Here is a 24,485-nt window from a genome sequence, read left to right as displayed (position 1 = left end):
TTTTATTTATTTATTTATTTTTCCCTGACACAGCCCTCCCCAAGTTTCATTCTGACTTGGGACTGGCACTGGGAGTGCACTGTGTTGTGCAACCCCAGCCGCTGGGGTAGGTTCCCTGGCCAGGAATCGAACCCAGGACGTGGCGGCGAGAGCACCGAGGCCTAACCACTAGTCCTCCAGGGACCCAAGAAACAGTATGATGTACAATAATCACTGATTATTATTTTCTACACCAGTACATACTGTTGTGTTTTATTCCTTGCCTAGCACAGTCAAATGACATTTACACAACATATTTCCTTACAAATTGCCCCTAAACACTATTATGACATGTATATCCAGTAGATTAACCATATCAGCCTTCATGATCTCTGGAGAGGTCTAAACTGTGTTATGTACTGTATGTGTATATACTGTGTCAGTTAACTTCTTGTTAGTCAATTGTCCAAATACCTTTGAGCCCCTGAAAATGGAGGTACTTTGCTGAAAATGGCTGTAATTCCTAAGTGGTAAATGCCATATTTTTGTGGATCCTCTTAAAATAAAGCTGAAAGTCTACACTTCGATCACATCTTGATTGTTTTATTTCAAATCCATTGTGGTGGTGTGTAAAGGCAAAATCACAAAAACTCTGTCATTGTCCAGATACTTTCTGACTGTTTGTGTTGGGTATATGTATATGCTTTTGGGTTGAGAAGAAGCTCATTAAAGAAGTTAATAAAATGAACACATGATGGATCACATGACTTTTTTTTGTTTTTGAAGGAGTAGAAAGAAACTGTCCAGCTGAGAAGCAGCTTGGTGTGAATATGGAGGACACAGAGAGGGCTGAGCCCAAATCCCAGAGTTCATCAGCAATGAGACGCAGCAGATGGTGGCAATGATGAAAAGGGAGGGACGTGATTCGCTGCTGCTGAGACGGGTGGCTACTCAGTTAGGCTTGATAAAGAATGCAACAGTCTGCTGGGATATTAGACACAGTATTTTAAACAACAGAAGCAGGGGACCAGATGTGACGCAAGTGAAGACTGGCAGAAAATTTGAGTAATGCACTCAGATTTTAACTACGGCAGAGTGTGAACACTGTTAGGCCCCTTGGGATCTTCAACAGTATACAGGTGGACAGTTTTGTGTCTCTTGCTCTATAGTTGGTAAATAACTAATGCTCTATAGTTGGTAAATAATGGTTAAATATGCACATGGATACTTACGGTTGTCATAAATAAGAAAAACACACCGGGTGATGTGAACAGTACATAGTTAAGAGGTTGCTGTTCAATTTCTAAAACACAAACGCTTGTAACACAGTTGAGCAATCTTAATTTTGTTTAAGGATTTAGCTCAGTAGTGGCTAAAATGATGATCAGGATTATATAAAATCACAAATATAAAATCTTTTTTTAGACAATTTATCATTGAACAGCTTTAAAGCAAGAGAAAATAGGCCTTTCCCTCTTAGTAGATATACTGTAAAGCACTGCAGTTTACTGATTAACTTACCCTGCCAACTTCCACCAGGTTAGTCACCATGACAATGGTTGCCGTGTTCTCTTGCCACACCATTCTCCAGAAGTCGTAGACTGTTTCTTGCATGGGTCCTGGTACCAAGAAGCCGAGACAGAAGGAGACATAAAAAAAGAGATGTCAACAAAACATATAATACACTGATAATGCTTATATAAAAGAATAGCAGACATTTCTGCATCTACACCAGGTTACCTACAGCACATTCTTCAGAGCAAGAGGATTTTCCATGGACATATTGTGTATCAGTACACCTAGATACATGTAAATTAATGCTGACAGGCTTGTGTATCTACATTTCCATTAAGCTCCAAAACACCTTAATAGACCAACATCCAGCAATAAGGATGCAGTGCAAGGAATTAAAATCACACAGTTAATTAATTCTAATTAGCATTGTTTTTAATCAACAGGCGCATTACAAAATGACTTCTGACGAGCTAATTAGCTCATGCAAATCTGTGTGCGCTTTCTCCACTGCTGATGCTTTACCTCCAAGCCAAAGTAAATTACATCATTACAGCCACCAGAAAAAAATGAGGGAAAAGAGATTTGACATATTCAAATCCACAAAAAACATCTGCATTTCCAAACCCTTGGCTTGCTCTGAAAGCATCCAAAATTACTACTTGTACCAGAGAGTTTTTCTCATTATTGGACTTGTCTGATGTTGTTTATTACATGTACTTACAACAAGAGGTCAGGCTTATTCGTGATTTCACTCCTTAATTGCAGAATATATTATACATCATTACATACTGGGTTTTTATATCGCTCATTCAAGTGTGCTGAATGTGGAATTTCTGTATACTTAGAAAGGGAAACTAGGAGACACTGATATTGCAAACACACACATATACACACTCTTTATATGATCCTCAGTAATCATGATCATTGATAGAGTCTGACACTTGGAAAGCACTGGATGGGTGCAGGGTGAATATTCCAGCCAGGAACAGCAGGTACAATCTGACAAATGCTGCTATAATTTGCCGATACACTAAAAAAGCCCAGTTCACCTATAAGTGAAGTCAGTCTTCCCCAATTAGACTGGGAAAATTCCTCTAGCATACAGAAAGGGAAGCACTACAGCAGAGAGTGTGATGGCCTGTAAGACAGCTGCTCTGTCACCACAGGAGGAACGTCTCGCACGGAGCGTCCCAGTGAGTTCCTCTCAACAAGACCTCAGAGAAAGTGTGCAAAAATCTTCCATTTTTATAAAGGAATTTCACACCGTGGGATTAAACTGTTGGAGGATATAATAAGGACACTTTCATTTCCCAGTCTGCATGCACATCATTAGCTTATGTCATCACATATGTGATTGGCTCAGATGATGCAGTTAAGCTCTCTGAGTGGGTCGTGTGAGACACAATATCATCTTTGGTGTGTACATTGAAATCTATTCTACCTGTTGAATGAGTGTTGTGGAATGCTCAATTCTTGGTCAAAATATTTTTTTTATAACAGCAGCCCTGACAGTAGTTTTCACGCATACATGTATGTAACGCATTTTATAATACATAATCATTTCTATAGTAACAACCTACACAGAGCTTGCATGGTGGACATTCCACATAAATGAACATGTTTATTTCTTGATATGGAAGAAGTCTCCAGTGTCAGCGCTTTGTAACAGTCAGAGGTAAAGCTGGAATGTTAAGTTTTCAGGACAGAGAGCTTTATAGTTTTTCAGTAAAACGAGAAACTTAGTCTTCTGTCTTATTAACTTCACGACAGAGAGAGAAAAGAGAGGCTACTGTTTATAGCTGCTTTAACGTAAGTGACAACAGGAACCAATTTGTTTCATGGATGTTCCACAACATGAAACGTAACCATAAGCAAATAAAAAAATGTCATTCTTTAATAAAAAAAAATTTAATTGTTGGCTAATTGCTGTAGTATAAAACACTTTGGGATGTACTGTTATAGGAAAGTAGCCAAATTTTGGGTGGTAATGGCCCCATTACATCACACCATCATTGCTTATTTCCTATAACAATACATCCTGTCACATTTTATTCCTTTCTGGTGACACTATTTATATATTCTATACTTAATAATCTACTCAGCAAAGCCTTTACTCATTATTACAGCTATGATACAGACTGGTACGTCTCTGAAGTTCCAAAGCAATTGCAAGTTGAAAAAACTGGGAGAAATAATGGACACAATTAAGCTTCTTTTGAGTGAACGTATGGTTGGCAAAGAGGGAGGATGTGCTGTCAAGCTTCAAAAAGCCTGAAAAAAATGTGTCTTTGATCTCAAAAACTTCTGAGCTTTTTAACTTTTTCTCACCATAGAAAAGCCTTTCTTTATAAATCTGCCCACACTGAATAAAAAGAGTGTCATCAGTGGCTGGATCTCTACCTAGTTCACAGCACATTTTTAGTAAACTGTGTTTTTCACGTTTTTGCATTTCCAAACAATTCTGTAACTTATGTCCAGACATACATTCACAATGTATATTATTTAAAAAAAATGTTAAGACCTCTTATGATAAATGCTGTTTGCAATATACAAATGCTGATATTGATGCAACTCCACACTCCACACTTTGCTGGCTGGGGATCAGCTTGGAAATGAAGTCGGGAGAAAGCGTAGAAGAGTGAGGAAAAGCAGAGAGAGAGAACTTAAGAGGCCATTTAGACATGGAGCCGTCTCTGTGGACAGGCCAGGCAATGCTCCAATAAACAGATAATTATGCAACTCCCAGTGCCACTATACCAGCTTGTGAGTCTATTAGGAGATGTGATTGCGTTCGGCGCTGTTTCCCGTCACTGCAGCACCTCCACAAGCCGCCAGCACGCGGGAAAAACACGGCCTCCAAGAAGCTCACAACAATTAACTATCAATCAAGCACTGCCTCCAGGGGCTGCTGGGAGAGCGGGCACTGACCGCCAGATTAACTGAGCAACAGAGTGCGCAAGTACGTACTGACTAATCCATTTATTTATTACTCACATCCTTTAACAGCCATCCCACTCCACCGCCTCTGCCAACACTAAGGCTGATTAATTGTTCCAAGACGCTGCTTCAGCACAAGATGGCTCAATGAGGCTGAGTGTGTGTATGTGAGTGTGTATAAATATATAGCAAAGTCTGAGATGGAAACATCTAAGAACTACACTATAAATCCGAGGGTTGTTTAGACAGCATAAGATAAGATAAGATAAGATAAGATAAGATAAGATAAGATAAGATAAGATAAGATAAGATAAGAATTTGTATCCTTACCTTGGGTAGCTATGTAGTGATTTGGTCGATGGTATCCCTGTAATTAAAAAAGAGAGAAATTAAAGTTATAAAATTAAAGTATGGTAGAGCTTTATAACTTTATATGATTACAGTCCATTGGAATCATACTGATTCAATATTCAAAAACTTTACAAGAACTTTTCCTTGTACAAAGAAAGTTTTCTTGTTCTCACAGATGCTGCATTAGGAAATAAAAGATAAATAATAACAATTAAAATAATAAAGAAGTAATAGAGACAGCCATTCCAGTTGTTTCTAATTCTCTGCAATGCACTGAGGGGAAAAAAAGCAAGACAAAATTATAACTTAAATTACTATTGGAAAATGCAAACCGCAGTTGAGCTAGGACTTGTTCTACTCTAACAAAATCCTGCTAGTTTTTTTTTTTTTAATAATTAAACTGGTCCTTAAAAATAAACAATCACTGTCTTTAGGTAATGACACACACACACACACACACACACACTTCCACACTACTGTTTACTACTACTCTAATGGTTTTGATATATATTGTGGAATTATATTATAGAATAGCCTCAATCTCTGTGGGATTAAGCTAATCCCCTCATTTCATTTGTCGAGCGTGGTGTGTCCCAGCAAGGGCTCAGTGTGCAGAAACTGAATGTTAAAGGGGAAAAGCTGTGGTTTCCACTCGTTCACAGCCTCCATTGTTGCCATCATCTTATTCTTATATTCTTATCTGCACTATATTTAATGCAGTGCATCTTTAATTAAAGTTTGGAGCTGGAATAAAAGGCCTAACAAAGTAGAGGAGATATCCCCTTCATCATCAGTGTTCACTGCTTTTTTAATGACTTCTTTATCTTTGTGCATGCTGCCATGAAACATGTTTATAGCGACCCTGCATTTTGGTCTAGGATGATTGGATATGTGCTGAGCTATGGGGCCATATCAAGCAGCTTAAAATGGCTGAGTGCCTACTACTTAATAAACATGGACGAACTACCGCATCCAAAAAAAAAAAAAAAAAAACTACAGTTTACCACCATGCAAGTTTGAGTTTTTAATGTAGAGCAGACACATTTTCGTAAATGAACAACAAATATAATAGAATAAAATAAAATAATAAAAAGAAAAAATGAGAAAACTGTCAAAAAAAAATTGGATTTGGATTGGATTCAATTTGAATGCCTTCTTGTTCAGGTCTTCAGGCTCAGACACTCAGCCCACTGACCGTATCATTTACACTAAGCTGGACACAAGTATCCAAATCTTGCAGAATTTGATCTCATTCACTCTCCACATATCCGTGCATGAGCACTTTCATGTACTGGATTCTGGTGGGAAAACAAAGTTTCGAACATTGTGACCTAACCACTATTGGCAATAAAATAAGGAAAGAAAATTAAACAATTGTTCAACCAAATACCCAAATCTTTGAAATAAAGGACTTCATTGTCCACTCAGCTTTCCACTAATAAAACCTTCTTCTACTTTAGTGCTTTCTTTAAAGGCAAGTGCACTTGCTTGGTGAAGCAGTTATTGTAAATCTGAAAGTTACTGTAAGCCTAGATTTGTCTTACAATTCATATTAATCACTGTTATATCAACTCTAAGACAAATATATGCTGTGTGCTACAAGTGCCTAAGTGGAGTGATCCATGTCAGCGTTTTCCAATTTGATCTAGATTTTTTTTTTCCAATACAACAAGTCACACACATTTTTTTTAGTTCACTTATACCTATATCATTATGTGTTCTAATTTTAAATGATTAAACATGAACCCATTTAAGTCTAACCAAATATATTAATGTATGGTGTTCAAAAAGTTTTGACTGTCATTTGAAAGTATTGTAATACATTTAATGTAATGTATTTTAATAGTATGTTATCTAACTAACAAGGAATACTGAAGTCTTGAAGGTCTGGACAACAAATTATAGTTTGTTAAAAATAAAGAAACTTGTTTTGATCACATGTCCATGATATGAATGTTGAGGAGTTCTTATAATAAGATATTTAATGGTACTGTTCCCAAGTTGTTGGCACTCATAAGACAAGCAGATCTCCTCCACCTCCTAAATATCAATTGAACCCTTGTCCTTGAATGGGCAGGGGTGGGCCTATTGCAGCAGTGGTAAAGCTCTGGATTACTGATCAGAAAGTTAGGGGTTCAAGCCCAAGCTGCCAATGTTGGGCCCTTGAGCAAGGCCCTTACCCCTGTCTGCTCCAGGGGTGCTGTATCATGGCAGATCATATTCTCTGACCCCAGCTTCCTAACCAGCTTTACTGTAATGTATATGAGACAAGTAAAGGCTTTTAAATGGATGTTAATGGCTACAATTTTGCAAAGTGTTTATGAGACTACTCTATACAGTATTGACAAGCCCTAAAAGAATCAATTCGAATTACTACGTGCTGTACAACTAGATTGCTCTCTCTAGCCTGCTATATGCATGAATCTGAAATCAAGGGAAAAGTCCTGTCCTCATTGTAGGTAAGTTAAGGAGACAGTCAGGTGACAGGTAACACAGATGTCTCACACATTCACCATCAATATACGTGGTCAGGTCGACAGGAACAAAAACCAAGATGTCTTCATCTTGATATGAAGTTCACCTTATACCAGGTAAGCGGATGCACAAATACCACACAGTTTAACACCTATTAACTGGGCTCTGTATCCTGTTTACAGTAAGTCAATACTGCATTGTTTCATGCACTAAACAAAACTGCACATTGCTAGTGTGGCTGAAACGGCACAATAAATGCTGTAAAGCATGAATAAATCACTTTTAAGAGCTGGAATAGAGCAGACACGCAAGATTAAACCTCCTTCACATATCGCTCCTTTGAGCATGTACAATATAATAATGGTGTCTGACAAAGAGACATGCTTTCACTAATCGTCCTTTCAGATGCTAAGTGTCTTGACCGTATCGCGGCGTGTGCTAAAAGCTGGCCAGGTAAATAATTCAGCGTGTGAAGAGCTTGTTCCATCTGCTTCGAGCATGCACGGATCTGTTTGAAGGCAAGCGTAAAGTGTCCTAATGACAAGTGAATAGGCATGCTAAAGAGGGGAAATAGAGATGGAAAAGAGAGTGGGAGGAGAGGAGGCGATCAGTATGTGTAGGGGGTGGTAGGGCATGTTGATTCAAAGTGGGTGGCTGACAGGAGGTGAAAATAACCTTTACTTTGTCCACAGCTCCAGCTGGAAGTGTAAACATTAGAAAGAAGTTTTTCAGGGGGTTGGGTCCAACAGGGAGATAACCCAACACACCAACAGACAAGTACGGACAGGTGGCAGTGATTGTACTTTTTATCCTTTGACTCCCGTGACAACAAAAAAAGCCAGTGATCGACAACAGTTCAGTAAACATTCAAAGTCACTCCAGGTCGCTGTGCTCCTCCAATGAGACCGGACGCTGAGAGCAGCCCTGAGCAACAGTGAGACTACAGCATGCCTCCATTATTCAAAACAACTTCCTTTGAAGTGTAACCACTTTGCTCTGTCAGTGAAATTATTTTCAAACAAAGCCCAATGGAAAGAGTGGGGACAATGGACTATGCTACTCTACATGTGACCAACTTCATTAGACAGTGTTTGTTTGATGGGAGCAAAGACGTGACAGAGGTTCTTTATACTGAAGCAGAGAAAAAAAAGATATACTGCGATGTTTAGTCATGTTTAGCCATCCCTTTTTCTCTAAATGCTAAAACCATGACTGTATCTGAAATAGAAGACAACTGCCTTGATGCTCTGTTGCCTATGCTGGTTCATGTCAGTTGTCTTATAAGACAGCACTTCGACAGAAAGTACCAGTAAGGAAATGGTTTGGGTTACTGATGTTCGCTAACCCTAAAAGCCTGTGAAATGTGAAATGGTGAAATGAAATAAAGTATCGCTGGAGAAAACAGAATAATATTCTCTGACTAAACAAACTATTTCTTGCTAAAATTAAAGTCTTAAGTCAAAAACAATTACAGATAATTTTGTCCACAAACTGCTCTCTCTCTCCCCAGTGTTTTCCACCACACACAGGGTGACAGCAAAGGATACATGTATGCAAGACGCAAGTACATGAGAAACACCTTACTATGCAACCATTCAAAGCCTTCTGTCTTCGAATAAAATCTTAGCTGGCTGCATTTTTTTAATCATGCTTTTCACCCCATGTCTAGAATGCAGAAGTCATTTTTTGCAACATGGTCACATGTTGTATGAAAGGTTATGAAGGTTAAAGGTTACGGACAAGATTAGCGTTACTATTACAAGCTACTGTTCATTCAAATGAAATCAAACAATCAACCACAAATAACCCATACCCTCTTTTATTCAAATGAGTATGAATTTCTCTTAAGCTCAGGTTGTATTTTGGATTAATTTCAGCCTTAAGAACTGCATCAGTAATGAATGCAAAAAGCTTATCTTCATCCCCTTCATATCCATCAGATCCACAACACTCCCTCCATGGCAGACAGTGAGAAACAGACCTGCTTTGCGTTAACTAGACTAAATTATTATTCTCTTAATTGACCTAGCTAAGAGCTCAAGTAATAATAGGCTTTATGTCTTGGCTAGAAAATCTATGTTAAATCTGTCAGCATTGTATGGATCAATGATGTTTTCCTTTGAGCAGTGGGAGGGGTATGGAAGGGGTGAGAATGTAATCCTTACCCACTTCCATTAGACTGTAGGGAATCACATCTACACACAAACACAGTGGCCATACACATTGAACTCTGTGTGTAAGCGTTGGCAAGTGTCCATACTTACATCAATATAATTTGCATTAATATAATCTGAGCTCTGCTCCCCCTCTATAGCCTGCAGTCGTACACGGGAGTGGTCATCTGGGAAAAAAGAAGAGAAGGAAAGAATGTGAGAAATTACTACTTACATTACTACTTATAGTTGGGGTCATAAGTTTACATACACCTTACAGAATCTGAAAAATGTTAATAATTAAAAAAAAAAAAGAGAGAGATATTCTAAAAATTGCATTTTGTTTCTTATTTAGTACTACCCTGAATAAGCTATTTCACATAACAGATGTTTTTGCATATAGTCCACAAGGCAAAATAATAACTGAATTTACAAAAATGAACCAGTTCAAAAGTTTACATACGCTTGATTCTTAATACTGTGTTGTTACCTGGATGATCAATGACTGTTTTTATGTTATGTGATAGTTGTTCATGAGGCCCTTGTTTGTCCTGCGCAGTTAAACTGTCCACTGTTCTTCAGAAAAATCCTCCAGGTCCTGCACATTATTTGTTTTTCCAGCATCTATTGCATATTTGACCCCTTCCCAACAGTGCCTATATGATGTTGGGATCCATCTTTTCACACTGAGGACAACTGAGGGACTCATACACAACTATTACAAAAGCTGTAAACATTCACTGATGCTCAAGAAGGCAACAAGATACATTAAGAGCTGGGGGGTATAAACTTTTGAACAGGATGATTGGTGTAAATTGTTATTATTTTGTCTTCTGGGAAACATTTAAATATCTTCTGTAGCTTCTGAAGGGCAGTCCTAAATAAAATAAGATCGTTAAACAAAATAATAACAGTTTGCATTGATCATCCTGTTTAAAAGTTTACACCCCCTGGCTCTTAATGTAGTGTGTTGAATAAGAAACAAAATGCAATTTTTATTTTTACATTATTAAAAGTTTGCATATTCTGCAAGGCGTATGTAAACTTATGACCACAACTGTACTAATGTTGGATATGAGCTTGTAACAGAAAAAGATTAAAGTGAAAGAAGGTTTCAAGCATTAGGTTAGTGTGTGTATTTATACACAACTCTAGCAGATAGTATTGTAAATGTTATATTAGCCCTAAAGAGCTAGAGATTAATTTCATAATAAGAAACGTTTGTTTCAGCTTATAAATATGCAGCCCTTATGAAATCTCACAATATTTACAGTGGCACTGCCACTTTATATCACCAGATAATAACACATAACTTAAGACTGTGAAATGAGCATCTGTCGCTCTGCCAGCTGCTAATATGACTAACTGAAACCAATCTGTGTGTTGCAGCTTTTCCCTCCTATTCTTCAGGAGATACTAAGTTGTTGTGAAGGATTTCCAGTATGCAACTCTGCCAGTCCTTTGGGAGTGTTCTCTCTATCAGATCTAACATGGCCTAGGGCTCATGCTCGCCTGGGATTGGCTGGTGCCTCATTAGCCAGAAACAGGAAGTGTGTGGAGCCAAACTGAGCGAGCTGTTTCCTCTCAGAGGGAGAAACGGTTTATAATGAGTGCAGTAGAAGTGGGAAAGGTGACTGATGAAGAACTCCAGTGAAGGTAAAAAAAGGATAGACTGTTGCACCAAAAGTCTCATCTTGAACAACATCCTGATAATTCTTCCACTTTATATGAATGTGTATGTGTACGAACAGGCATATGCACACATCGGTTTGAGTAAGAATTTCCACTATAAGGCAAAAGGATGGGAATGCAATCAAAAGAGCAATTACACATAACACGAGGCCCAGTGAGCTATGCTCTGTATCACAGAAGCATGCTGATAGTGAGACCAAATTAAGATTATTATCAGTACATACATGCAATGATGTTCCCATAACGGTTCTTCATCCTGTTCTCATCTTTCTTTGCAGAGTCCCAGGGTGCGGCCTGCCCTTCGAAGAAACTCTGTGGAGAGAAATCAAAACAGGCAGAGACAAGCGTTAAGAAGCAAGAGCAGAGAAGGCACAAAAAGGTCAAAGGTTACCATCTTAAATGATGGCTGAGTTGGACTTCCAACGGAACCAGTGGAAAAGAAAACAGTTACACTAACTAGATTCACATCATTATTTGACATCAAGGGACAGGAGCAAGGAACCCTGGGAGTAGTGTCAGAACTAAGGGCTATTAGAGGTGCTTCGGCTCAGAGTTTGCGGCCGAGACAAAACGACCTCACTGACTGTCTCTCTGACACCAGTGAAGAGCTCGAATGGTAGAAATTAAAGACTAAAAAAAATTCTGTCAGCAATGGAATTAAAGCTGACATTCTTCTGAACAGTAACTGATGATGAAATATTAATGCAGTGTGGGGAATCTGCCCATTCAAAACTACTCAGTCACACAATTAATGCTAATTATGAAGACAAACTTCAAAAGCAGATCTAGTTTGTTAACGGGGGTGGGTGGGTGTTGGAGTGCTCATGCTCGCAAACTTGTCTGCTCATAGTAGCTTCTTAATGCTGCCAGCTGCCTGCTTCCCTTTCGATAAAGTGCGGCTCTGAGGTATAAATAGAGCATAATGAGGCATTATTATCCACAAACGGCCACACAGACAATTGATATGATTGCTGGTGATTGCAAGTGACTACTGCTCTTTTTGTTAGGGAAGCTGAACATCTTTTGGCTGTGAATGTGATGATGACACTGGATTTGTCTGAAGAACAAAGTGCCTTGATCAGCCTCAGTGTGGTTAATGACACCGGCAGAGTGATGACTCCCGCTTTCTGCTGAAGTTCCCCACAGAGAAAGCAGAAGGCAGGAGGGAGCACCTGGGGATGGGAGGCATGCTGAGGCCCTGTCTCCTACTGAATGGGTGCAGTCAAATTTTTTATTTTTTATTTAATGTGAACATGGTTTAAACGACTTGTGTTGGGCTTGACTTGAGTCAAAGTAAACCATTTGCTAGGAAATTCGACAAATGTAGCTAGTAACTGCTTTTAGGTCCTAGCCTTTTCTCTAGACTTAAAATGCACATATCATTTAACAATATGAAGTAAAGAAAATTCTTCGCTATTACTGTTTGCAGGGTTCAGAAATGAGCTCTTAATATGCAAACAGGCTCAGATATATGCACATCTTCCTCCTGGATTAAAAAAATGGAGTTTATCACATGCTGACCAGGCAGGGCCTTGAGATAGGTCAGTGGCAGTCTGACCGTTTCAGCGATGGACACTTTGAAGGGCAGACATATTTAATGCAGATTGCTTTCCCTTCCAATGCATCCAATGAAGGTGGGTTAATACATATTGACAACAAATGTGAAGACTTGGCTTCTCTCTCCTGTTTCTGTCTCTTTCCCTGTCTCTCTCTCTACCCAGACTCAGTTTAAATTTTCAAAAGCGATGCTGGTTTGTTATTCATTGCAGCTTTGTGTCTTTGGAGACAGCTGTCCTTTCATGTCGGGTGAGTGACAGCGAGCCGTGGCGTCTCTGAGCCATTGGAGGGAGGGGGGAATGACGAACACCTTTAGATGCTTGGTGTGTTTGGCAGGCGGTAATGAGATGCAGAGTCCAACAGTGGGACCGCAGTAGGGGAGAATAATGAGAGCACAGACGAACTAGTTCAGACACGTGTCGAACTTCTGACTGTGCCATGTCAGCTGGAAAAAAAAAAAAAGCCAGCCGAGATATTCATATATTCAAAACTGTATAAGCAGATGCCTTAAAGGCTGTTTATAAAGTACAAATTCTGTCAAACAAATAGTGAAATAGACTTTTTTATGATTGCACAGTGCTTTATATGCCACACATAAAAATATAATAAATCCTACATTTGAATAGAAAACATTCAGAGCAAAATGGAGGGATAAACTCAGTATTGCTTGACTGAAATTTTAGAAAATAATGATTTCCAGACTTTGCTGCATGGAAAAAAAATGATTGTAAGTATAAATCTGTGGAGCAGAATCATTAAGATCCAGTGCAGCCTTGCAGCAGATGGAGACAGAATAAAAAGTAAAATGGCTGAGAGGGAGCTCCAGGCTGCAGCTGTCCCTCTAGGCCTCTGAATACTATTGGTTACACCTTAGAATCTCAGTCAATAAGCTAACACCTAATTGGTGGGCTAAAAATAATGAGTCCAAACATGTATACGGTTGAGTGCATGTTCAAAAAGTCAAACTTAGGTGATTTTTCACACTGGATTTCTCCAGGAAAAATGAGATGGCTGCATCAAGGGACCACATCAAACTCCAAGCACAAACAATAATTACAGATTCATCACTGCCATGCCTCGAAGCAACTTTTCAATAGATAATAATACTCAGTTTCTTGCTTACATTTGACAAGCACCCTTGTTGTGTCTCACAACTTTGTATGTTTTGTCTCACTGTCTAGGAGGATTAAGCGGTAGGGTGGTTATTAAAAATCAGTCACCTGTTTCAGACAAAGCATTGTAATCTGCACCTGTACCTTCGGCAAAACACAAAGTCTTTGGAGTTTTTGAAAGGTATCATTGAAAGTCAACGCAAACAAAGAAACGAAATCACAATAAAAAAAATGCATCACAACAGCTGATGAAAGAAAATGTCCCTAGTAGGTGAATGTGATTTCTTAAGTAGGACATGTTCCTGGATCAGCATCACTTTGTTGTTACTGGAACATCATTTCATTTAACAAATCACTGTCACCACCATTACTGTGCATCTCCTATTCCTCCCACTCAAACCTATCTTAAATATTTTCTTCAGAATATATATGGCTTCCAAACCAGACAGCTATTGTGTAACTCAACATCTCAGTTAATAAGAACAAAGTCTTCTCAAAGATTCTTTTAAGATATTGAAGCCATATCTGCTTCTTCATTTAATTAAATAAGATCTCTAACCCTATGTTCACAGTAGCAAGCAACAAATTGATCATGTTGCTTGTAGATTAAAAGGAATTAATTGCAGATACTGAAGAAATGTTGGACAATGCTCACCATAGGATTGGCCATAGGAATCATTTAAGCCAATCGGTTGAATTTATCGCTTTACTGCCTCATACCTAATTTGCAAAGAATTGAGAAAATCTGAATTGAGAGGTCACTTTCGCTTTGTTTCTTACTACTGTTGTTGAAATCGTCGCTCCGTGTCAAACACGTACGCAGAAAATGAATGTCCATCTGTCGCTTTGTCACTTGATAGTGTGAATGTAGAATTAGTACTTTGTGTTTGTAGCTCTCTTGCCTGCAGAGCTAGGTAATACAGTGCATAGCTGAGGTAATGTTAGCTACCTACACTACGCAAACAATACTAAAGGTGCCGAGACTTTTACTCTTAGTACTCTGTACCAATGTTTCAGTATTCACTAAAAATGAAATAATTTTGCTTTATGGACTTTACGAAGTGTTAAAAATTTCGTAAAATGAAACGCAGGGCAAACCAAACATTTGACAGTGCATTTTTGTGAACTTTAGCTGGACACATGCATTGATCCTGAAACGTGTCCTACTTGAAGAAACCACGTTCATCATCAGTGCACATCCTGGTTTTGCTGAATGACAGTTGCCCCTGAGTAAACAAGGTGGAGCTTAAGTTAAATTTCATTAGCTAAGCACAAAGTTGATCATATGACATCACTACAACAATCCATTTTAATTAATGTGATAGTTAGGCACATGTTAGCTGGCTACATTAAATTGCTCCTAGGTGTGAATGAGTGTGTGAATGTGTGTGTGTGTGCAGGGTCCATTGCGATGGACTGCTGTCTCATCCAGGATGTATTATATATCCAATCCACCTTGAGCAGGATGGAGCAATTACTGAAAATGAACGGATGAATGTTAGCCAGCTTGGTAATAATTTTGGCTCGTAGGTTTAACTACACAATATAATAATTCATGTATTGATTGACAGTATGCTAGCGAATTCGTTAGCTACTTTAACATTACGCAGCTGATTGGATTGGCTAATGCTGCATTATATTATTTTGTATTATTATATTATTTTGTTTGAATTAAAATGAGTAATTACGCTAAGCAGTATGTCAACCTGAAAAAAATGAAAATAACTGGCAGTGGTGATATCATATAACTAAGTTTGTAGCTGGATGGTGAAATTTAACGTAAACCCCTCGCCAGTTGACCCAGTAAGTGACACTCTGCAAAAGAGGACGTTCTGAACTCCATCACAACCTCCTGCATGCTGGTATGGCATGGTTAGCATGTACAACTGTTAGCATGTATGCTTGCAGTGGATCTTCATAGCAAAGCATGACATGGTGTCCAGAAACAAACTGGCATGGTGAGCATTAGCATGAATGACACAAAGGTCCATAAGCAAGGCTGTTATTCAAAATTATAACGGTACAACTGTATCTTTCTTAAAACATAATCAAAAAACTGTTTGAACACAGGCCATATGAGGCAAGACCTCCTTGTAATTTGGTTGCTATAAATTCCTGATTTACATCGAGAGCATTAAAATGTTTTATGTTGTGAGTTTCATGTGATTTGAGCTTGAAATGGTTATTTAAAAAAAAAAGATTTGAAATAATAAAGATAATAATTAATTGCATTGAATTTACAGACATGAGATAACATTGTATATGTACATGGTGAATTGTCACACATCCTCTACAGCCACCATATAGGACCTAAATGACAAGCTACTGGACAGTTTTAAGCTGGCAGGTTCTGGCAAGTCATAGTGCAACTAGCAAGCAGCTATAACAACTTATAATCACATCCAAAAATGTCTGCTTACCTCATTTAGCTTCCCAATGTTAATGTATGGAATAACAAGAAGCATGGATCAGGGAAAAGATAAGTTAAGAGTTTAGTGCTCAGTTTTAGACCTCATCAACTCTAACGTTTATTTATCTAAGACAGGTGAGTAAAGACAGCAAACGAAAGCACACTACAATGACTGTGCGGTTTTCCAGCTTAATGGGCATTCAAAATGGAAGATAAAAAGAAAACATTTATATCAAGAAGGGGAAAGGGGGAGGGGGGTGGATGCATCAATTATTTTACAGACTGTATTTTTAACAGCATAGCTCCTGAGCTACCTCTGCCCTAAAAAAAATCTTTATCCATAATGAATTGAGCCCTCAGGGTAGCCTGGAACGAGGGCTGAACGGGGGTATTTAAGCTGAAAAATTTATTTCATTCTGGTTTTATTTAACAATGAAGTGGCAGGTGGAGGAGAAGAGCATGAAACGTGGATTGGTGGGAACTACTCTAAAGGTGAATCAGTCCTCGTTTGATATAGAAAGTGGAAGATGAAATGGACAGAAGGTGCATGCACACATACAAACATTTGAGATAGTGGATGATGAGAGTGCGTGTTGAAAGAGCCGTTTGTTTAACGAGGAGAGTCTGTGGGCTCAAACTTGGGCGCTTGGCACCGCTGACATCTCTCAGCTGTCTTAGCTGTTAACAAACAGTCTCAGTCGCTGAATCCCCTAAGTGTGTCTGCCAGCAAGCGTGAACAGGGGACATTCAGATTTACGAGCTAATTTTTCCACCAAGATAATTTAGGGGTTGCTAGGTAGTTAAACAGATTCCTGTCTTTGAGCCTTAAAGACCTAAGCAGGGTGGCATGGAGTCAACAAACTGCACGAGCATGAACACAGAGCTGGGGGAGTGGAGCGATGACACAGGCACTAAGTGCAAGGACATAAATTTGTGCTTTTTGCATATTAAGAGCTCATGAAAAGACCATTAGAGAGATAGAAAACACATTTATGCACTCCATGCACAACAACCAAATAGGAGACACATGGGTAGGAAAAAAAAAGAAACCAAAAAAGGGGAGGGTGAAGGAATAAATTAAACTAGACTGCAGAAAGAAAGATAAAAACGAAGAAAGATAAAAAAAAAGTATCTCACCTCGTACTCCTCCTTGAAGCCATAGCCCTCAGCACATTTCATCTGGGTGATGTGCTGAAGCAGATCTGCCACGCGGATGGCCGGGTGGAGCTGCCCTGTCTGGTAGGGCACATCCACTGCCTCCCTTTTCTTAAAGGAATGAGTGTGGGACTGAACCAGGCTGCTGGTCTCGCTGGTCATCGTGTGGTTCTCATCTGCAGCAGGTCAGAGAAACAGGGGGCCAAAGGGAACTGGTCAGGACTGAAGTAACATGCACATTTCTTCACAAAATTCCAACAACCCATCAGAGAAATGGATGAATACAGGATTTTACGATCGAGTTACAACATGAGATAAACATGAGGAAATGAGCATTAGTATCACGGTAAGTACGGTACTGTGCAAAAGTCTTAGGCACATGGAAAGAAATTCTGAAAAGCAAAGATGCCCTCATAAATAACACAATGAAACATTCCTACATTTAAAAACTGACTAAGAGAGGTTAACAGTAAATAAAAACTAATCCAAGTTGATATTTGGTGTGTCCAAACTTTGCATTTATGAATGCAACATCTCTCTGAGGTACAATAGTTCAGTTTTATAAGGAAATTGGCTGGTAAGTTTTTCCTACATCTTGGAGATCCTGATACAGTTCTCCTAGAGACTTTGACTGTCGCACTTACTTCTGTTTCTTGCTTCTATACAAGACAGCCTCCACTAGGTTTTTATGTGAAAAGTGGTCTATTACTTAATAAGACATAAAAAAACATCTAGGACCACATCTATTTAAAAATGTGGGTGCCTAAGTATTTTGCACAGTACAGTATATGTAAGGCTAATAATACAACATACACATAGAGCAGATTTAAAGTGAAATGTTGAATAGATTACCTGTCTAATTATTTCTGACAGCACAGTGTTATAATAAAATCCTGTTCTGATACGCTACCTGACAGCTCAGTTCTCTACACAAACTTGCTTTGCAGAGTTAGATCAATGGCAAAATGGTTGCACAGATGGTGAGAATGGTGAACGTCTGTGGTTCTCCATGACACATGGTATAAAAGAGGGTGACCTTAGCAGTTACAATGACAATGTCAATGTCAGATGAGACACCTTCACAACAAAGTGACTGGGGTGTGGGAGTGAAACCAAAGAGTAGAATAATAGGGTGCAGGTGGGAGGGGGGAATGTCACATCGTCCACGTATGCATGAAGAGGACGCCCACGGGTGACGGCCATGCTAACTAATGGCTGCACAGGTGGACAGGGGAGGGCGAGATGCTACGCAAGGCCATGCGAGGCAACACAGTTTGGGGGAGAAGGTCCCTTCGGCATGACCCACATACATCTCCACCCCCAAAAACACAGGGCAGACTGGCAACTTACCATTAATTGGCACTTTTTAAGAGGATACATAAGAGGTTAAATGTGAAGAAAAAAGGAGAAGAGAAAGGAAACAGGGTATAAGCAACAAGATAGTTGAAACAAGAGCACCTAAACATATTTTGACTCTTGTCCATAGTAGGAGCCTATTCTGAAATGCTGGCTGGGTTGACCTACCATTTAAATACAGTAACAACAATTAAGTGTTGCCTTATTGTAAAACAAAAACTGCTTGGCCAAATTAATAATTAAAAATTCATAAAGAGTCAAAAAGCAACGTATAGAGCTACTCTGCTAAAGCATGTTTATACAAGTCCTCTTCTAGCATAGTGGATTTGTGCCAAATGTCTGATTTGATGACATACTGTGAACGACACAAGTTTAGCTTAACAAAAATTAATGCATTTTTTTGTTCTTGTATCATCTTATACAGTATATTTTGAATGAAAGCTTATGGCATAATATTGAAGTAAGTTCTTTAAACTGCTCTAACTGGGCTTTTTGCACTGTCATTGAGAGATGCCTGGATGGCCGTGGGCTGTTGTTTCATTTATGCGTTTGTTCATTTGTTTACTGCACCACACTGTCACCCCCCCTCATCCAGTCCACATTATCTGTCCATGCACATGAGAGGTCATAGACATACGTGACGTCACACGCACGACACGGAATGCGGATGGGATGGGGTGAAGCCAACCTGAGCTCGGGGAGAAAAAGACCCTCGCCTCACAGAAAAGAGGAAAGCAGGCAGGTATGGATGTGAGGAAGCCATCATCAGTAACAAAAATAAATCTCTCTATTCCTTTCCTCTCTCGCTTACTGTCCATTATCCTGATGTGTCTCTTAAAAGCTATCACAGGAATGCACATGTAACAGCTCACATGACATAAAGCTAGGTATTTGAGAAACAGGAAGTGGAATATTGTCTCACCTAAAATGGCAGTTGGCACAAAGGGGTCTGCTCAAAACCAGTGCAGATTTTTGAAGGTTATAAAGAAGAGAAAAAGAGGGAAGGTGAATACAGAACAGAAATCAGCAGTAGAGCACATGCCAGTTAGAACATGCAATTAAACAGAAGACAGTTTAGTCCAAAAAGGAAGAAAATGCACATCTTATGAAATCTTAGAACAGGTGTCAAACTCAATTTCTGATGTGTCACAAACTAAGGCAATTATGTTTGTTCATATGTATATTCATATGTATGCTCATATTATTATAAGTGTATCTTTTCTCTAGTCTGATTGTGGTCGTAAGTCAGTTTATCATAGTTCATAATAATGAGATAATTTACATACATTCATACCAGGTTTTTGCTGCAGTAGTAAAGAAAAAGTCATACAGACTTATCTTCACTAAAAACATACATATGGTCAGTCTCCCACATCTCTTATCTTCGCTCTCCATCAATTCCTTTTTTCGACAGTTTTGTAGTTTGCATTTTAGAATTTGGAGTTAATTAATACTGGATGTGTTACTGAAGCTTTTTTTTTTTTTTAGACATGCAGCACTACAGGTACACATTCATTTATTCTAGTGTTTCAATCTGCAAGATTTCTGTAAAATATAAAACCCATACACACTATTGCTTTTGGCTCTATTTCAGTCCATAAAGATGCATTAAAATGCCACACTTTTATTTTTTATAAAAATTATCTAATATTCTGATTATTTTATAGGTTATCAGAATAAACAAAGATATGTGGGTTATTCAGTCCTTATGTCATGTTTATAAGTTAGTTGTATTGTGAATACAGCTGGCCCAGTGTTAAGTGTCCCCATGAGGGTTGGGTTTTAGTCTACTTTATAATAATTAAGCTTGCTGTTATGCTGGTGATGCACATGGAATACGTGCGATGTGGGATTGATGGACAGTCGCTATACTATACTCCAGTGAGTAAACACTGGGTAGTAGTGTATTATGGGTGTTTCAATATATTCTTTTGCATGGACTGAATGAAATGAGTGCTTTGAGTTTGACACCTGTAGACAGAAAGAGTATAAAGTAATCAGTACTTCGTGCCCTATTTACACACTAATCATCATATTCTGAACACTGCAAAAAAAAGTCTTAGCAAGTGAAAATATCTTGAACACAAAAAAAATCTTAAAATGTTGCTATTTCAAGCAATAATTTAAATTTCAAATAAGAACATGAGAAATATTAGATAAATTTGACCATATGCAAGATATTTTCACTGTATCATGTAGGTATCATTTTTGCAGTGAATTAGAATTAATCCATATTATCATTTTCCATATACATCATTCTTTTATTATATACATTAATGATTGGACATGGTTCTTCCTCACAGATGGCAGATTAAACTTAGCAAAGCAAAACATACTGAATATAAGCTTTCTACTGTTTAAAGCTCTTTTTTAATCCAAGCACAGAAAGATATTGCATTATATTCCTGAAACAGGCAAGTTATAAAATAAAGAGTATGGTGGAGGTCAGAGATCAGAGCTGAGGTTACCTGGGTAATAGGTGTTGGGCACCGAAGTGCTGAGTGTGTTAGTCTTCATGGTAAATGATGACGGTGAGGAAACAGCTTTTAATCAAAGAAAAAAGAGAAAGAGAAGGGAAGTAAATTTACTTGAAATAAAAAAACACATTCCTGCATTTCTTTGTCAAATATCCCATGACCTCTTTAAGTAAATTACAGTTTCATATACCAAACATGGCTGTGTGCCTTCCTCTCTGTGTTATTTTAAGACTTAAGACATCCATAATTCCCCTGACTGTCAGTCTAATGTTGTCTAATTTGCCCTAAAATACCACTGTGACGTGAATGAGAAATACCTCAAATGTTTTTCGGACACAGCAAAAATAAAATAGACCCCTTCCTGAACAGCCATGTAAAGCCATGTGTGATTCAGAATGAAGTCGTAGTGCTAAGCCTGTAGGTGGCGAAGAGCTGAATGAACGGCTGACAGTGAGATTGGGCAGGTAGGTTCTGGCTCTCTGACAGCTGCCAGAAGGCACTGTCTGATGTGACCTGCCTGTCAATCACAGCTATGGCGGCTGACAGCAGGATAAGGTCACACATGAACTACCCTGGCGTCCGCTGTACTTCTGTCCCGGTCGCTAAGAGCGCATGTTTATTTATTTATCCTTGCTTGCTGGCCACTTCGCTGGGTCACACATCAGCCACGTCGAGTGGAAAAGAAGCTACAGCCCAATTGAAGCGATCAAAGAAGCGAATGCTGTCCGCTCCATTTTCTTATTCCCTGACAGACACATAGCTGCATGAGACTACTTATACACATGCCTCACAGCTTTATCATACAACAGAACACACAAATTGTAATCATCAATAACTAATTATAATAATGCTAAGGATATTTTGTGAAGCTTGGTGTTCTGAAGCACAAAATTCAAATAAATTTGAGCTCATGAGTGATGCAAAAGAAAAGCGTTTGCCCTATCGTTGGTAGATTGAGAGTTTGATGCAGATCATGCCGCAGCCATCCATGGCCATAAGTCCAATAGAGCTAAATGGGCCATGCTCTCTTGGTGTCTAGGATGGCATTACTCTTTCCTGCAATCCGAGTGACATTAGCTAATTGTGGGCATGTGAGAGCTTATGTATATGAAGAAAAGTGCAGTTAGTGCTTTCCTATCATGTTCAGCTGACGTGTGACGCAGCATGAGCAGCAGTTAGAAAAGATGCAAATTACCTACCGAATTAGGAGAACTGGCAAACAACCAAATTAGAAAATTGAGTAAAAATTAAATTGACAAATTCAAACAAATACAGCTTCAGTGCTCCATCCAAAGTGACCAACAAAGCCCTGACTAGACTAAAATAACTGCAAGCTAACGCTAGGGAGAGCTTTCTAAATAAACAGGCAACATTATGGACAGGTGAGTGAAGACATCTATTTGCCCTGATTTGTTGGATATCAGGAGTCCACATCATATGTTTTACCTCCTGCTTACAAAACCAGAGATGTCCTCTAAATACACATTTTATTGATAAAATGTCAGAATTTCAGAAGAATGGACTGTCTTTACTTAAAATAACTGGAATCTGAGACTAGAGGGCAAGTTTACAGCATGGACTTATGTTTTGTTCTGTCGTATCTTTAGAACTACTGCAAATAATTTAAGTGATATGAAAAAATACATGTATCAACACTTCATTAAAGTGTACAGTATATTCAGGGAGGGGACAGGCTTGGCTAAGCAGATGGTTGCAGATCCAGGAGCTGCTGAGCCACCAATCTCTGACAGAGGACTACTGACTAATCCCATAAAAGGGTTACCCCCTTGAATTTCCAGATTATTATTCAGCTGCTTGTCAAAGCACATTATTTAGTGACTACTATGAATGATTCAGTCACTAGAGTGAAACTACTAGGAAATGTATAGAGTTGTAAGAGTGAAGAATGTAAGTCTGGGTCTGCCACTTGGTCCTGAGAGATTAAGAAGGTAATATATTTGACTACAAAACACAGTCCTTTAAGATAAAGAATTTCATCAGTGACCAACTCACTTCTTCCATTGAGGTTGTGGGTGTCCATGAAGGAGATGGCCTCGTCACAATTGGTGCCCTGCTCTGTGTAGCTTTTATCCATAGAGTTCACCATCACTGTCATCTCCTGCCTTGTGCTGCTGCTCAGGGTCTCCTTACGCTTCTTTGCAAGTTTCCTTTATTCAAAAACAAAGAAATCATATACTAACTTATATAAGATTGCCATAGATTAAAGATTAAAGAATGATGAAATGGAATGAATAAAGAAATTACATAAATGAATGTTTTACATTACTGTTTCATACAACCTTCAAGTAAAAAAAAAAAAAAAAGAAGAATTGTTTTAAATAAAACTAGGTCGGCGTACATCATGTTTTATTTGCTGGCTGGAAAAATTATAAAAAAAAACCCACAGAGAATCCTGTTCTCCTTTCACATTATGGACTGGTGATTCCTGACTTCATGCTTGAACACAAATATGCTCACATTAAATGTCAAACTAGACCAGTGCTCTTCCAGTGCTCAGAATGGGACAGTCATGGCCTTAAATACCTGCACAATGACTGCTACCATCTCGCTAATGCACCCTCCTGAGACATGTTGTCACTACGAAGGAGAACACACTCTATCTCCTTGACGAGAGAGAGAATATGCTGATGAAGAAAAGAAACAGTCTCTGCGAAGAGCATTTTGCCTCAGGCTCTGTGACGCTGCCAGGCTTGACTTAAGAGTTTTGAAGGGCACGAATGTGCACACAGCCAACTTGAACAACTCCGCTCGTTCGTTGTCTGTGCTTTTTCGTTTTTAATTGAAGGAGTCAGTAAAGCATGATGCGGCAGCTTTAGTGATGATGACACACGGTTGCTGTGGGAATTGATGCAATGTTAGTCCTTATCTCTAGTAACCTTGCCAAGGTGTTGGTTCAGATGCAGCTCCATTCTGCAGGGCTGCCTCAAAGCTGGAGACACACATTAAGACTGCAGAAGTCTTTAAAGCCTTCAGAATACATTAAGCTTCAATTAGTCTGCTGGCCCCTGAACAGAAGGATAACACGCCTGTTGTTTTACACCAAGCATACTGTCTGGCTGGAGGTATGCATCATTGGTGTTGCCAGGTTGGATGTTAGATGTCCACTGTTATGTCTGTTACCAAGAACATTTTGATATGAACCAAACACTCTTTTCAAGCTCAATCAGGCAACCTGGTAAACCAATTAACTGCATTAAGATCCAACTCTCAACTGCTCTAGTGTCAAAAATCAACAGTACTAGCTTTTTTGCTCCTACTCTTGTAAAATTTTCACTACTAACTATTCCACCAAACT

At 38.8% G+C, this 24,485-nt stretch overlaps 1 protein-coding gene across 10 annotated transcripts in view; it reads right to left on the bottom strand.

Annotated features, from left to right (window-relative positions):
* ptprma (protein tyrosine phosphatase receptor type Ma) overlaps positions 1-24,485 on the bottom strand; it is a 196,970-nt gene that overhangs the window by 13,883 nt on the left and 158,602 nt on the right. For 4 of the 10 annotated variants that reach the window (XM_053236401.1, XM_053236417.1, XM_053236421.1 and 1 more), the window contains 8 exons: positions 23,183-23,337; positions 21,161-21,235; positions 19,615-19,641; positions 17,319-17,512; positions 11,327-11,414; positions 9,522-9,598; positions 4,762-4,798; positions 1,501-1,598 (listed from right to left, as the gene is read on the bottom strand). In XM_053236401.1, coding sequence (XP_053092376.1) covers positions 1,501-1,598; positions 4,762-4,798; positions 9,522-9,598; positions 11,327-11,414; positions 17,319-17,512; positions 19,615-19,641; positions 21,161-21,235; positions 23,183-23,337 — 751 coding nt within the window. The remainder of the gene's footprint in view (positions 1-1,500; positions 1,599-4,761; positions 4,799-9,521; positions 9,599-11,326; positions 11,415-17,318; positions 17,513-19,614; positions 19,642-21,160; positions 21,236-23,182; positions 23,338-24,485) is intronic. The other 6 variants (XM_053236410.1, XM_053236418.1, XM_053236426.1 and 3 more) reach the window with 2 other exon arrangements.

This window comes from Pangasianodon hypophthalmus, chromosome 1, assembly GCF_027358585.1.
Source record: "Pangasianodon hypophthalmus isolate fPanHyp1 chromosome 1, fPanHyp1.pri, whole genome shotgun sequence".
In the NCBI taxonomy this organism is placed as follows: domain Eukaryota; kingdom Metazoa; phylum Chordata; class Actinopteri; order Siluriformes; family Pangasiidae; genus Pangasianodon; species Pangasianodon hypophthalmus.
The sequence above is the reverse complement of the archived record's forward strand: the minus strand, read 5'-3'. Positions and strand labels throughout refer to the sequence as shown.